Here is a 16,838-nt window from a genome sequence, read left to right as displayed (position 1 = left end):
TGGGTTGTGTGAAAATAAAGAGAACCTGAAAATCATAAAACGAAAATGCGGACACTTGAAATAATGGCTTTTATTTACAATTCGTGCAGTCAGAAATATTGCCCATTTAATTATTTTGAAAATTTCGTGTCTTTTGAATTTTAGTGATTTATTTTCGTCTTGTGCCACTTGACGAGATGTGATTTTTCGTGTTGCTTTTTGTGTTCATTTCACATAAATTTATTAAATTCATGTTTTATAATTACAACATTGTGTCAACATTATGGCCCCAACAGATCGCAGTAAGAAGAAAATTTCAATTAATAATAAACAAAAAAATGTGGCGAAAATTTCAACGTCTGAGGACTTTGAACGAATATTAAAATAAAAATTACTATTTTTCACCGGCGGCGGGAGAATTTTATCCACCGGGGTGAAATACACCCCGCTCTCTCCCTGGATTGAACACTTCTCATAACCGTTTTAGTATCTAGGATCACTGCTCATATGTAATTACGTGGTCGTGAAAACGTGGTGTTCATGCAGGGTACTATTGCCCTGACATATATTGGAGCCTATAAATGTTTCTTAGTGTTTATAAAGTAGTTCATCAAAATCAATCAGGCGCTCGGACCTCTATATATCATTACACCCGCCTAATTATGTAAGGATATTTTTCATTTAGAGTTTGAGGTTCCATCAAAGACACCTTGAGCTACGATTTTTAGTGCCTAGTGATAAATCCCAGGGGCTCACATCCGGTGAGTATGGGCTTGGCACATCCCGGGTCCTTTGCTGGATATCATCATTCTTCTGTTTCTTGGTGATTCCTTTCTACTTCTGACTCTCTCTCTCTCTCACAGGATAACTTGGGATTTTTTTTTTTTTTTTTTCCGCTGGTGCAGCATAAGCCTCAGGCTTCTTGCACCATATGGATAATAATACATGTAATTGTTTGTTTGTTATTTGGTTTTTAGGAGCATTAGCAACTAAGGCCATATTGCTCCAGGAATATGCGGTGGTCGTTCCCTGACCTTTCCGCATCCTCCGTATTTGGTGGTGACGGGCTCGAACCCCAATACATGTAATAATAATAATCCGCCTCTGAGTGTAATCGAATAATATGATTATTTTCCGATTGCAGTTGCTTCTAATCCAGTGAGTTAATTTTTGTCCTATGGTTGTCTAGCTCCACAGTACTACTCTGTGGTCTAGCTGTATACAACAGAGTAATAAGATACTCTGTGCTCTATAGCACAGAGTATCTTACACAGGTAGTAACATACAACGTACAGAGTGGACACTCCCATAGACGACAATGTTAATTCCGGTTACATGTTAGAACGCATAGACAGTGGAGCCACCAGTTTCAGGACATAGAAACAGGCCGGAACATTGCGAAGAGTTCCTGGAGCATTTTCTAAAGTTTTGTAATTGCGTTGGACAATATATCGATTCGCTGATTATTGGTATGAAATTTTTGTAATTTTTATTCCAATACAAAAAAAAAAAGTGTGCTCTGTGCTCTATACAAACTAACATATTTTATCATTTCTGGCGCATGCGGCATAATGTCGTGGAGGAAATTGTTGCTTTCATGTTTCATTGGCTGAAAGTTGATGTTTGTTTACGTTGTTATATCGAAGATAAGATCAAGTTTAGCTAGAGTTCTCAGGTCTGCCATATTCCTTAGTAGTTTCAAACATTGTATATAAGTATGGATTCCAAAGCGATGAACTTGGATACAAACTGCATGACTCTTACTCGCTTCGTTCTAGCAGAACAGCGGAAATGTCCAGAAGCAACAGGTGACCTTACTCAGTTGCTTAATAGTTTGCTTACTGCTATAAAGGCTGTGTCGTCTGCTGTCCGCAAAGCAGGAATAGCAAAATTGTATGTAATAATTATCTCTGCAATTTTTTTACTTAATTTTTTTCATTCCTTTACAATCTGAATTTCGAATATTTAATAAAAACAGTTACTCATTTTTAATTAAAATACTGTAATAACTTTAAAATTTGACTTGTAAATAAAAGCTAGATATTATATATATATGTATAAACATAACAGTATAAAGTATTATTAATTAATGGACCAGGGACACTGCTAAATTTAAGCAGAAAGAACCAACGACCATAATGGATACATGAGTGGAGAGTACAAAGGTGGGTAGATAATGTCAAAGTGCTAACGGAACTGAAATAGTAATTACGGAGAACAAAGAGAAAGGTGATAATAATAACACAACATTAAGTACTTCTAATTACTTATTATTATAACCTTTCTCTTCTTTGTTCTCCGTAATTACAATTTCCGTAACGTTAGCACTTTTGACATTATCTACCTACTTTTATTCTCTCCACTTATAAACATTATATATTATAAACCTGTTTAGGTAACTAAACAGGCGGCAGCAAACAAGCTTCAGTTAGAGGAAGCCACCACTAACAGGAAAAGCAACGGGAAACAACCCTGTGAAGGCCTTCCCAAGAAATCCAATGATGAGCGAGCAAGAGAAGACTGAACGAACTGGAAAAGACATGGTGAAGACAGCTCATCAGAGGAAGTGATCAGCCACAAGGTTGAATTACTGGATACATATATATATATGGCACACCTGATCCTGAGTTTGATGTCATCATTCTTCTCTTTCTTGGTGATTCTTTTCTACTTTTCTCTCTCTCTCAGGGTAAATTCTCTCTCGGAAATTTTTTTTTTTTTTTTTTGGCCGGTGCAGCATAAGCTTCAGGATCCTTGCATCATATGGCTAATAATAAATAATATTAGATATGTATATACACGTAATCCTGCAGTTTGGTGTCGGGAGCCACGGTCAGCTTGCAAGTCACCGCCAGCTCCAACGTATCCTGAATCGTATTCTGAAGGAGCAATTCCGACTTCACTGAGCATGAACGACACTGTATCTGCCGGTGCTGGGAATTGTCACAGAGCATGCGCGACACTCACTGTATCTGCCGGGACTATATACAGTGTACTGTATTGGCAATGTACTACGTACTCGCAGTAATTTTATTTCTTTTTCTCTAATCGGTATTTTGGGAAAATAGTTAGGTAATACTGCACTTTAGTGTCGTGAGTCACGGTCAGCCATCTAGTCACCGCAGCTCGGAACTGTCGTGAATCGTATTATGGCGGGCAGTTTCGACTTGACTGAGCATGCGCAATACTCTATTGTCCGTTTGCTGCTGTCTGCCAGCCTACGTGCTGGGAATTGTCACGGAGCATGCGCGACACTCTCCGTATCTGCCGTCCATGTACTGTATTCTGACGGAGAAGTTTTCCGACTTCACTGAGCATGCGCGACACTAACTATATCTGCTGGTCTGTGCTGCGAATTGTCACGGAACATACGCGACACTACTGTACTCTGGCAATGTACTACTTACGCGCAGTATTTTTTTTTTTCGTTTTCAGAAAGAATTAAAAACAATTTTCTGAAATAAGTAATTATTGTTAATTATTATTTTCAGTTAATATGTTTTGTTTTGCCTGAAAATAATAATATGAGTATATTTTGTGATTATTTGTAATAATTTGTACACATCGCACAGTTACAAATTAACTTAAAAGACACTTTCCTTTCAATCGTAAGGTCCCGTGGGCGACACTTTCCTTGCAATCGTAAGGGCCAGTGGGCGACACTTTCCTTTCAATCGTAAAGTCCTTCTGAGGAAAAAAAAAAACACTTATAATAACTTTATACTTAAATTTGTACTTTGTACTTAAATTTAATGGGTATACAGCAGTGGCGTAGCTACCATGTAGTCAGGCAAGGCGCCTCTGGGCCCGGCGTCTTTGGCTGCCTCCTCTTTTTGTAATTTTCATTAATTAAGTAGGGGCCAACATGTTCTTTGCCTCCGGGCCTGAAAAAGGGTAGGTAGCTCCGTCAGGGATTTCCTGACGGAGAACATAAAAAAAAAAAAAAGCATTATTGAGGGAGATAGCTGAAAGATGTTGGTAAAAAGGCGTCAACTGCGAACATTGTATTTTCTTCGCTTTAAACGTTTGAATTAACGCAATGCTGTTTTTCCCTAGGCTAGTGGAGAAAAGAAAAGCAAAGAATAACGATACCATCTTTGCCTTCATCAATTTAGAAAAACTCCGTTCCAAGAAAGGAATTAAGCCAAGCCCTTTCAAAATATTTCAGTTGATCCAGAGCTTGTGGAACTGATTAGGGCAATGTTTCCCAAACTTTTTTTAGTCACGGAACACTTTTCATCTCGCGTTTTTTTAAGAAGACCCCAGGGCTCACATCTGCTGAGTATGGACTTGGCAAACCCAGGGTCCTGAGCTGGATATCATCATTCTTTTCTTTTTTTTTTTTTGCTTTCTCCTTCCTTTTTACCCCCATCTTTCAGCTATCTCGCTCACTAATGCTGTCTGTTTATTTATTTATTTATTTTTTTTTTTTTGTTGTTCTCCGTCAGGAAGCTCAGGCGATCCGTGACGGAGAGCAGCCAGAGTACCGTGGACAGTTTGGCTCATCTACCGGCGGGGGTGGCCGACAACGTGGAGTTCCACTGGGGACTCTGAAAATAATAATTAAAAATTAACAATAATTACTTATTTCCTTTATAATTTTATAGCTGTCTACTTTCATTTTTAAAATCAAATTCTTTTATGTAGTCAGAAAATTGTTTTTTATTCTTTCTGAAAACGAGAAAAAGAAAAATACTGCACGTATGTAGTACATTGCCAATGTACAGTGAGTGTCACCCATGTTCCGTGACAATTCGCAGCACAGACCAGCAGATATAGTTAGTGTCGCGCATGCTCAGTGAAGTCGGAACTTCCCGTCATAATACTGCGGTAACTGGATGGCTGACCGTGACTCACGACACTAAAGTGCAGGATTACCAATAGTTATTTCAATGTGTTTTCAGAAAGAATCAAAAACAATTTCCTGACAATATAAGAATTTGATTATAAAAATAAAAGTGCAGTAGAGTGTCAGTTTTCTGGAATAATTGATGTCAGACCATTTTCAGTATAATCGAACTGGAATATTTTCCTGATAATTTTTACTGTAAGATTAATTAATTGGTAATACTTCAGAGAATGGTACCCCTTACAAAATGGCGTCCAGAATAAGAGGGGGGAAAGCAGTCACGTACAGTTCGTAACTCTGCCCACTCACTGCGTGCTCCCTATTCTTCTCGAAGACTGCATGCAGTAGATGCACGTGACAATAACAAAATGTCGGAGCTGAAAAACAACAAAATTAACGGCAAAACGGCAATTTTTCGGAGCAGCAACTAACATTAAAGCAATTTATTCCTGGAAGACAAAATGTCATGTAACATGTCAGAGTTAAAAATTAAGAAAAATTAACAAAAACTAATTTTTTTTCAAAACAAGAAACAAAAAGTAATAGGACATGCAACAAACAACCGTTTTTTTTCTGAATACCTGCCGAAGTTGTAAAAACTTAACCATTTTTAACTAAACACAAATGAAAGTCGATTAAAAACACGACTCCTGTTATAATTTTTTTTTTTTTTTTTTTGTCCAACAGCCGGTTTTTGCTTGAATCCCTCCCAAAGTCGCACTAAACACAAAGAAGGTCAATTAACACATGCAATGATACAGCCTTACATCCATCCCTTTTCATACCATGCAACATTCTCGCACTCCATTGGGATTGAACAAATGTCAAAAAAACATAAAAAGAAATAAGAAAAATGTGACGGCAACACATGGCAGCAAAAAACAACAAAACACTTTACCTGCAGGATGCAACAGGATAATGACACAGAAACTCAGGACTAAATGAGCAACCACGTGCCAAGCAACGAACATTAACTGTAGCAAGCAGCAACGAACGACCAACACAAACAAGAAACCAGCATGCAAATGAAACCATATGCGACGAATTTCGAATTCAGTACTCCAGTGACACGTGTCACGTGAAATCTGCCTGAAATGAAGAGGGGGATGCAGTGAGTGGGCAGAGTCACAACCTGTCAATCACTGCTTCCTCCACTTTTCACAGCCAATTAGAAGGGTGTACCATTCATTGGAGTTCAGTGAATTAATTTACTCTTACCTTACGGTTAAATTAAATAAGATTAATTAAATAAAAAGAAAATTATAAATAAATCTCGGGAAAACAGAAACATCCATTCAGGCAATTTTATGATTCTTACACAAAACAGGAAAATTAGAAAGATTTTTAAATGTGCTTGGTTTTTTTGACTTACTAATAACAAGCATACACAGTCTGTGTGTCCGAGTGGCATTTGCACACATGGTAATTGTAACTCACTCTTTTCTCATCTTAAAACTTGGTGCAGGCATTTCTCTTTTAGTGGCTAGGGTTTTTCTTGGTAATGCTTTCCATAATAAGCCCGTCTCATCAACATTATAAACGTTTTCTTTCTCATAATTTTCTATAACTGAAGCAAAATTACTTTTCAAACGACACCACTGCCAGTTCGTCTGCAGAGACTTTCTTGCCTTGAATATCTAGTATCCGTATACCATGTCTCATTTTAATGTTTTTCAGCTAACCTGTGCTTGCCTTAAAATCTTCATAACCTATTAATTTTCGATTAAAATCTAATGCTTTTTCACACAACATTGAGCCAGACACTGGTTCCCCTAAATTTTGCTCTGAAGAAAACAAAAAAATAGTGAGTGCACTCTCTAAAGTGGCATTTTCAGGTTTCGACATAGCCTTTTCCCTGCTAGATCCTCCTCGTTCGCTATCCATAATCAACAAAAATTCTGTTATAGCATTGGAATTTTTCTTGATGTCGTAAATTGTTGAAGTCCCCACATTAAACTCTTTGATGAGATTTCCTAAATTTTCGCCTTTTCTAATTCTATTAATAATTTCCATTTTTTGTTGCAATGTTAAAACTGCGGGTTTTTTTTTTTTTTTTTTTTGTTCACCCATTATCATATATTTGGATTTCAGGAAATCTTTTCACACTGTTGCGCATGGAAGACTATTGTACAAATTGGAGCAGAATGGTATTAAGGGTAAGTTGCTACAATGGTTTTGTTTGTTTGTTATTTGGTTTTTAGGAGCATTAGCAACTAAGGCCATATTGCTCCAGGAATATGCGGTGGTCATTCCCTGACTTTTCCACATCCTCCGTATTTGGTGGTAACAGGCTCGAACCCCGGTCTAATCAAGAAGCGTGTGCTACGCACTGCTGCTCCTTTCCACCTGGTTACGGAGGGGCCTCTACTACAATGGATAAAAGGATGGTTGAGTGGGAGAAAACAGAGGGTGGTAATCAATGGGTGCTGCTCTTCGCGGACTAATGTTATTAGTGGAGTCCCACAGGATTCGGTGTTGGGTCCACTGTTGTTTTGTATATTTATCAATGATATTGATGAAGGTATATCAGGCTTAGTGTCGAAGTTTGCAGATGATACAAAGGTTGGTAGGGTTGTTAATGACAGTAATGGCAGTGTGCTACTGCAACAGGATCTAGAAAATTTGGGCAGATGGGCTAAGAAGTGGCAACTGAAGTTTAACCTTGACAAATGCAAAGTACTGCATATGAGTAGAAGTAACCCCAGAGAAATGTACCAACTGTGTGGTACTACACTTAAGATGGTAGAAAATGAAAAAGACCTGGGAGTAATTGTGCAGTCAGATATGAAGTTTTCTGAGCAATGCAGACAGGCTGCCAGGGCAGATCATGGGGTTTTGTCAATGATATATAGGAATTTTCCTAGCAGGGAGAAGGAGGTGATTGTCCCTCTGTATAAGGCAATGGTCAGGCCACGCCTTGAGTACTGCGTACAGGTCTGGAGGCCTCATTTTAGGAAGGATGTAGATTTGCTTGAAGGGCAACAAGATTGGTGAGGGTAATGAATGGATCCTCTTACCAAGAGAGGCTTAAGTTCTGCAAATTGCAGTGGCTGGAGACTAGGCACCTGCGCAGTGATCTGATTGAGGTGTATAAGGCCTTGAATGGGTTGAGCACGCTGAATTCTGATGCGATCCTTCCACTTGTTCAGATTACGAACCGAAGGGGGCATAAATTCAAATTACGAAAGGACAGATGTAGAATAGATTTGCGGAAATTTGCCTTTAGCCAGCGGGTGGTTAATTGCTGGAACAAACTTCCATCTGTCATTGTGGAAATTGTTAGGTTAAAGAAATTTAAGGAGGAACTGTACAGGCATTTGGAGGGAATAGTGTGATTTTTTTTTTTTGGCTGATGCTGCATAAGCTCATACACTTGCTTTCTTGCATCACATGCCACTACTGCTACTACTACTACTACCCTTTACTGTAATAAATTGAGAAAAATCACACAGTTTTGGACCGATATTATTCTTACCGAATCTAGAGCTAAACTAATCTGAAATTCACTCATGGTTTCCGAGAAAACCCAGTAGTCTCTGTGATATTTTTCTAAAGCACATTTCTGAGAGAGAGAGAGAGAGATAATCTTTAATGCCCTTCACGGCCAAAAAGCCAGGGGTTTACATTTTTACAGCCTCCCAAAACTTCCGGGAAAATCGAACAGTTATTTACAAAAAAAGGTAATTTTACAAATAAAAACATATTTTAATACAAAGGAGAGAACTCCTCACGAGAGTTAAGTCTGATTGAGCTGGCTTAACATCGAGATAAGAGCACCAGCTCAATCAGACAGAAACAGATGCAAGGTACACATCAGTCATTGCTGATTAGTCCTACTAGTCATAATTTTTTTCCGGTAAGTCCGGTCAACAGCGAATTTGTTCAGGTCGGCGTCAAGTGCCTGGGTTTGCTTGAACATCTGCTGAGGGAGGAACCTGTCCGAGAGATGGAGTCGCGCTGAATGCGAGTGGATCTCGGGATTGGCCCTAAGGGCAGCAGTGGGGATCCTCCAGCCACAGGTATCCCAGAATGAAGGTGTTGCGATTATGCCTGTTATCATCTTGACTGTTGCTAGGAGACGTTGGTCGTCGACTAAGGTGGGAAGCTGTGGAATCCCGAGAGAGTTGGCAAGCTGTGTGGTACGAATCAGAGCTGGAAGGTTGTGCTTCCTGTTGGCCCACTTTAGGAGCCAGAATTCTGTGGCAAAGAGTGGTTTCATTGACGGTGCCGCTGACGCCCAAATTTCAGCAGCATAGAGTAAAGGTGGAAAGATAATTGTTCTTATGTACCTCACGGTTGTCTTTTTATCTCTGATATGGAGATGCTGTTTTGCTATCCACCAGAGTCTTGAAGCACGTATGAGGAGCATGTCTATGTGGGCATTGAATCGAAGTTTGGAGTCGAATAAAACGCCCAGATCACAATGGCTGGACACAATTGGGATGAGGATGTTGCCGACCGAAGGCTGGAGGGAAGAAGGAGTTTGCTTCAATGAATACACCATGAATTCGGACTTAGCAGGATTGATCTTGAGCCCAAACTGGCAGAGGTAAGATGTAACTGCAGTGAGAGTGTTGTTAATTTCTGTTTTTACCAGATCGAGGTCTTGACCAGGGATGATGGGAGTGAGTATCTTGATATCATCTGCACAGCTCAGTAGACATTGAGAATGTGCAACCAGTGGGAAGATAATAGATGAGAACAGAGGGCCGGAAAGGACCCCTCCTTGTGGGACTCCTGTGGTGACGGATCTAGTAAGGGTGCGATCTCCTGTATGAAGCTTTATAACTCTGTTATTCAGAAGAGAAGAGAGAAAGCATAATATGTTCCCTGTGATCTGGAAGTGGCATTCCAGGAGAGTGAGTAGTTGGTTTATTTGGACGGCATCAAATGCAGCCTCAATGTCTAAGTAAGTAACAGCTATTTCGTGCCTTTTCTCGAATGCTGACAAGATAGTATTCGTGGTGGCTAGCAGATTGGTAATCGTTGATCTGTTTGGAAGGGAGTAGTGAATTTGGGCTGGATTACTGGGCAAGATCTGCTTGATGAGGATGGGGAGTAAGGTCTTCTCCAGGAGCTTCAGCAGACTGGAGGAGTTGGAGATGGGTCGGAAGTGTTTAGGTTTCGATGGCGACTGAACTTTGGCTAAAGGTTTGATGAGATAGTTTGTCCATTGCTGTGGGAAAATCTGGTTTGAGAGTAACTGGTTGAAGATAATTAAAAGTGGCTGAATAATGTATGGACTTAGGCATTTAAGCATGAATTGGGGAACTCCATCATCACCAGTGGTTGACGAGGCAGGTAGAGAATTGATGGCGACGATCAGCTGTTGTTTTGTGATCTGAATGGTGTTCAACACTTCTTGCTGGGTTGGCTCTGTTAGTAGAGCCAGATCTGAGTTTGGCATAGGATTACGATTAAATCTTGTGATGAAATCAAGCCACAATTCAGGATCAAGTTGCAAAGGAAAATGAAGGTTCACTTTCTTGTATGGAATTTTTCCTTTAGCCAGATCTTGGTTAACGTATAATTTGATTGCCTCAGATTTCAGGCGATTAAATTGAGCCCGTGCCCTTGAATAAACGATGCAATCATTGACATTTTGCGACTGTTTCCATGTGCGATGGAGCTGTTGCTTCAGCTGGAAACTCATTTTGAGTTCTGAATTCCACCAAAGTCTTGTATATGGACTGATTGTGATTTTTTTAGAGGCAGCATATTTGGCAACCGTGTTGATCCAGTTTGTGAGAATGTTCACAGCTAGCTCTGGGTCACAAGTCTCTAAGGTCACCTAGGGAATGAGAGAGGCGGCTCTGATGCACTTATCTACATCAAGTAAGTTGGGACTAGTGATGTCAACCTTTTTTGTTGTCCTTCTGGCTTCTAATTTGGGAGCTCGCAGATATGCAGTCACATGTATTGGGACATGATCAGAGTCAAATGACGTTTCTGCGGTGTAATCAAGGGTGCAAGGGATAGAGGCTAGAACTAGATCTAAGAGGTTATTCCCCCTGGTTGGAGCTTCATTAATAAGTTGTGGATCAGCACATCTCAAGTGTGCCAGAAGATCCTTTTTCAGATTAGATAGCTGAGGAGGTAAATTGAAATCACCACAAACTAAGTGAGAAGCTGTGGGATGCAGCTGATTGATTATCCAGTTGGAAACTTCAAGGATGATTTGCTGGGAAGGCGTTGGAGGTATGTACACCACACAGATGTCAAACGTCATGAAGTTGTATCCTAACGTAACGAGGATTGCTTCATAGTTAGGGGAGTTACTGGATTTATTATCCAATAGCGTGAAAGCGGATTTCTTGTAAAATATTGCGACGCCTCCACCCTTGCGTGCAAATTGAGATGTGAATACGACCCCATAATCAGCTGGGGCAGCTGCCGCTAGGAATTCTTGATCATCATTGAGCCAGGTTTCGGTGATGGCGAGCAGGTCAAAATATCCGGGGAGCAGAATTTGCTCCATAGTGTCAAGCTTGTTCCTAAGACTACGCACATTCTGATAAGAGATAGTGCAGGCAGGTACTCTAGGTACTTTTATACGGACAGGTAGTCTCTGACATGGCACTACTTGATTCAGCGGGGTGTATCTAGGACTGATGAGCACAGGGATCGGCATATTGGTGTTCTGTGTCTGTGGTTCTGGTTGCGGTAACGAGATCTGTAGGTCACATAGAATTCTAGAGGTCACAACCATAAAATAATAAAAACAATTTGCAGTTTTCAGTTTATTGGGTTTTTTGTTTGTACAATTTGTTATAAATGGGTAGTAAACTCGATCTTTCACTTATTTTAATCAAAATTCAATTTGCAAACGTGATTACTATAACCGGAGCTTAATGTAATACCATTAATAAAAAACAAAAAGAAGAAAGATCAGCCTTTCAAGTTATTCTGGATAACTGACGTTCCAGATAACCGACGTTCTGCTGTAGATAGTTATAAAAACAATAATGGAAATAGGTAATTATTATCAATTTTTAATTAATTATAACAGGCCCCAGGGCCTACAAGTGTTTTTTTCCTGCAGAAGGACCTTATGACAGAAAGGTAAGTGTCGACCACAGAAGGACAAGGACCGTATGATTGAAAGGCAAGTGTGTCTTATACATTAATTGGTAACACTGCAATGTGTGATGTATGCAAATATATACAAATAATCACAAATATAGGCATATTATTATTATTTTTAGGCAATACAAAATGTCAGTGTTATAATTAATTAAAAATTATTAATAATTACCTATTTCCATTATTGTTTTTATAACTGTCTACTTTCATTTTTATATTCCGATTCTTATGTAGTCAGGAAATTGTTTTTGATTCTTTCTGAAAACACGTTGAAATAGCTATTTTCTCAGAATACAGATAAAAGAAAAAAAAATTACTGCAAGTACATAGTTCATCACCAGTAATTAGACCTGCAGATACAGTGAGTGTCACGAATGCTCTGTGATGTCCAATGCTCTGTGACACTCACTGTATCTACCGCTCTATGTCCAAGCACATAGACCGGTAGATACAGTGAGTGTCATGTATTCTCGGTGAAGTCGGAACAGCTACCGTATTTCCCCATGTATAAGACGCACCTTTTTTCGAAAATTTGGGGTATAAAAACTGGGTGCGTCTTATACAGTGGTTGTAGATTTTTTTTTACTTGCATTTTTCGCGCTTGTTGTCTTTGCACATATTGTTTCGCACTTGTTACCGGTATATTAGGTTACGTTTTGCCGTTCTGCCAAGAAATGGCTCAGAAAAGATTTTCGTACAGTGCTAAATTCAAGTTAAAAGTGATCCAGTTTGCAAAAGTGAATGGAAATCGTGCTGCTGAACATAAATTTGGTCCTCCTCCAACTGAGAAAACAATCTGATACTGGCTATGGGAAGAAGAAACCCTACTGAAAATGCCACGGCAGAAGAAAGCCATTAGAGGCAAGTCAACAAATTGGCCTAATTTAGAGAGAGAATTGAAGATATAGATTGAGGAGCAAAGGACAGTTGGAATTCCTGTTTCCACAAAGATGGTTCAGCATGAGGCAAGAAGAATTGCTGATGAAAAAGAAGTTACTGATTTCAAAGGAGGACACAATTGGTGCTTCAGGTTCATGAAACAGAATGGATTAAGCATGCGTACATGCACCAGACTTGGCCAAAAGATGCCTGAAAGCTATGAGCAGAAGGTCCTTGAATTTCATCGTTTTGTCATTCAATGTCGGAAGACACATCAGTTTGAGTTGGGACAGATTGCAAATATGGACGAAGTCCCCCTTCAATTTGATGTCCCAAATAACAGAACTATTGATAAGAAGGGGGTGAAAACTAACTGTGAAGACAAGTGGACATGAAAACAAGAGAAAATGGAAGGGAGAAGGAGTAAAAGCAGGAGAAAAAAATCAGAAGAGGAGCATGGGGGATGACAGTTTGAGTTTGGAACAAAAAGGGAGGCACAGGAGGTAGATGATGGGAAATATGACTTCTACCTGGAAATAGGAGCAACATGGGGATGGAGGGGCACGCCTGCATTTCAACATTTCAAGTTGAAATGTTGAAATATACATTTCAAGTTCAAAGTCGGAAGATTTTGACGCCGACTCATTCTTCCTTGCAGACACTCAAAAACTGATTGCTCTGTGTGCAAACTACAATGTTATATCAGATGATCTAGACTTTGAGCAATCATCCACAGACAAGTCTATTCCTAAACAAGGGGGTGTTACTAATGCAAAGCTAACTCAGTGTAGCTATATACTGAATATGCTTGTCTTAAATGTATAACTAATCTATATATATATAGAGGCAGACAAAGAATTAAGGTGGTAGGTCCCACCCAAGGCCGTCCACAAGCATGTTCAACTAGTTCTGTTGAACAGGACCCCGCACTCAAATGGTCTAAATAATAATATCATCCACATCTTTTCTGCATTTCTGTCAATGAGCCTACCGTCGTCTTAATGTCTAGTTATCTCTACATTATTGTGACTCTAAGAGTGCTTGTGCGAGTCAACTTGAAAATTGTTAGAAGTAGAGTGTATACTTCATTCTCAATGTATATGTTTCTTTATTGATTTCAAACATAGGACGTTATTTCAAAATGTAGTTTTTAACTTCTGGAGGTAAGAAAATAATGAGTAAGAAAATAACAAATAATGACTGCAATTGTTAAACAGTATTGTTGATTAATGTATTAAATATTATCCGTATATAAAATTTTTGTTCAGTATAATATAAAATTATTTAATTATTTCTTAGTTACTGTAAACAATTTGAAAAAATAAAAAATTGAAAAAAAATCACAATTTCAAAAACACCCTGTATAAGTTTTTCACAGGACCCCAGGGGTGGCAAGTAATTTTTGAATAGGGTCCCGCAAATTTTGGGGCTAGCCCTGGCCCACCAGGTGAAAAGTATGGGAGGGGAGGGAATGGGCTGGGCCCTTGGGAAGTGGAGGGCAGAATGTCATAGGGCTAGTGCCCTATCTGGGAGTATGGCTCAGCACAGGGACGTGGGTCCAATTATAAAAGTGTGTTTAGTGCTGCTGTAACAAGAGAATATATATATATATGCATATCCACACTTTTTTTGTGTGTGCATACAAAGTGTCGAAAATATTGCTGATATAAGTGCAGAAATATGCCTTCACAATGAATTTCCTGATATTGCACTACCTCGAATAAGCAATGCTGCACCAGTATCGATGGGTCAACTGTTGATGATCCTGCTCAGGTAGCTAACAAACTAAATGAATATTTTGCATCGACATTCACACATGAGGAGTTATTCAGCGAGGGGAATGCCAGAGGTGTATTCAACTCTGGCAGTAAGCTAGAGAATCTTGTAATAACTGAGAGTAAAGTGGAGGAGAAACTGTTGAAGATAAACACAAGAAAGGCACCCGGGGTGGATGGGATCTATCCAGTTATATTAAAGGAGGCAGCAAAGGAAGTAAGCAAACCCTTAGCCATAATTATGAGAGCTTCCTTGGACTCGGGGGAGGTACCCATGGACTGGAGATGTGCAAATGTGACCCCAATTCACAAAGGAGGATCAAAGGGAGGATCACAAATAATTATAGACCTGTTAGTTTAACTTCTGTTCCTGGAAAATTAATGGAGGCACTGGTTAAAGAAGCACTGCAGGATCATCTAGACAAGACTTCAGTTATAGCTCGGACACAGCATGGTTTTGTTAAGGGGAAGTCTTGCCTGACCAATTTCATTGGATACTATGATGCAGTCACAAAAGAACTGGATGCAGGAAATAACTTTGATATTATATACTTGGATCTTAGAAAGGCTTTTGATACTGTTGCACATGGAAGACTGCTGCACAAACTGGAGCAGTGTGGCATTGGAGGCAAATTGCTGCTATGGTTGAGGGGGAGAAGACAGAGTGGTAATCAATGGACACTGCTCATCGTGGACTAATGTTATTAGTGGAGTCCCTCAGGGTTCAGTGTTGGGTCCATTATTGTTTTCTGTATTTATAAATGATATTGATGATGGTATATCAAGCTTAATGTCCAAGTTTGCAGACGATTCGAAGGTTGGCAGGGTTGTCAAGGACACTACTGACACTATGCTGATGCAACAGGATCTGGAAAGGTTGAGCAGATGGGCTGAGAGGTGGCAAATAAAGTTTAACATTGACAAATGTAAAGTACAGTAAACCCTCGCTATTCGCGGTATCTGTATTCGCGATTGCTGATTTAATATAAAATGAAGCCTAAAAAAATGTGAATTTTAAAGTGCCGTGAATATTATCCGCCATAAAAAACATGGGCGTGGCTAAAATTATCTTTCCCGGTCAAAACCGCGCTCAGTGGGTGGGGGGAGAGGGGTGACAAAATCGCCAGCGTGGATGTTTTTCGCTAATCCTTGTTCAGTATGTGTTTTGCGCTTGCAGTGGAAGTTTTTGTCGTTTGCTTATAATTTATATGCTTATAAATTGAATAAATTTATCAATTTATAAATTGATATGCTTATAAAAGTGATAAATCTACCGTTTTGCAGTGTAAAACAGACTTTTTCGAGTGTGTTAACGGACGAAAGTGACTTTATTGTGGACACGTTCTTTCTATCCCGTAGAAAAATATGGCTACGAATAACAAGAGAAATGTGAAAATATCAAAGAAGGTGATGACATTAGCGAATAAAATTGAGTTAATAGACAAAATTTCTAAAGGTGAAAGTGTCTCCTCAGTGGCAAAACATTCTAAAATCAATGAGTCAACGGTACGATCAATCAACAAATCCGCCGTAGTGTCCGTGAAAACGCGCTAGTTGCTTCAAAAATTTGCTCTGTAACTCGTGATGTTAAATTAGAAAAAAATGGGAGAGGCTTTAAATCTGTGGATAGAAGACCGAACTCAAAAAATAAAATTCCGTTAAGTTCACTCATCATTCGTGAAAAGGCAAAACTCCTTTATCAACACTTTAGCGAAACTGGTGATAGCACTGGCGGGATAAGTTTTGTTTTTTTTTTCTACAAAGGCGCTGGTTTGAAAGATTTGTTCGAAATTTCTAATAAATATTACATTTAATATTAAATTGTTTTTTATTTTCATTTGGATGCCATATGCTTGCATTTCACTATGTGCATAGTCATATTATGAAGGTACATATAATACATACATAGACAAAATTTTAGACTAGTTTTTCTTATATATTTCATACTTTCGAACGGAACCCCTTTATTACTATGGGAGCCATAACTCAGTATTCGCGTTTTCGGTATTCGCGGCATTTCTCAGGAATGTAACCCCCGCGAATAGCGGGGGTTTACTGTACTACATATGGGAAACAGCAACCCCAGAGCAACGTATCAACTCTGTGGTACTACACTGACAGTGTTAGAGAATGAAAGGGACCTTTCAGGCAGATATGAAGTATACGGGCGCAAGAGTAGCTCATGGTGTATTGTCAATGATATATAGGAATTTTTCTAGCAGGGATAAGGAGGTGATTATTCCCTTGTATAAGGCAATGGTCAGGCCACACCT

General features: G+C 39.2%; 1 protein-coding gene across 1 annotated transcript in view; it reads left to right on the top strand.

The window, feature by feature from the left end:
- The first annotated feature begins 1,600 nt into the window (after nt 1-1,600).
- Nucleotides 1,601-16,838, top strand: part of fbp (fructose-1,6-bisphosphatase) — a 101,429-nt gene continuing 86,191 nt past the window's right edge. Inside the window, exon 1 of the mRNA XM_090371838.1 lies at nt 1,601-1,872. Within this exon, the coding sequence (XP_090227964.1) occupies nt 1,697-1,872 (176 nt within the window). The 5' untranslated portion in view covers nt 1,601-1,696. The remainder of the gene's footprint in view (nt 1,873-16,838) is intronic.

This window comes from Mastigoproctus giganteus, chromosome 4 (assembly GCF_048544385.1).
Source record: "Mastigoproctus giganteus isolate SK-2022 chromosome 4, ASM4854438v1, whole genome shotgun sequence".
NCBI classification, from domain to species: Eukaryota; Metazoa; Arthropoda; class Arachnida; order Uropygi; family Thelyphonidae; genus Mastigoproctus; species Mastigoproctus giganteus.
The sequence above is the reverse complement of the archived record's forward strand: the minus strand, read 5'-3'. Positions and strand labels throughout refer to the sequence as shown.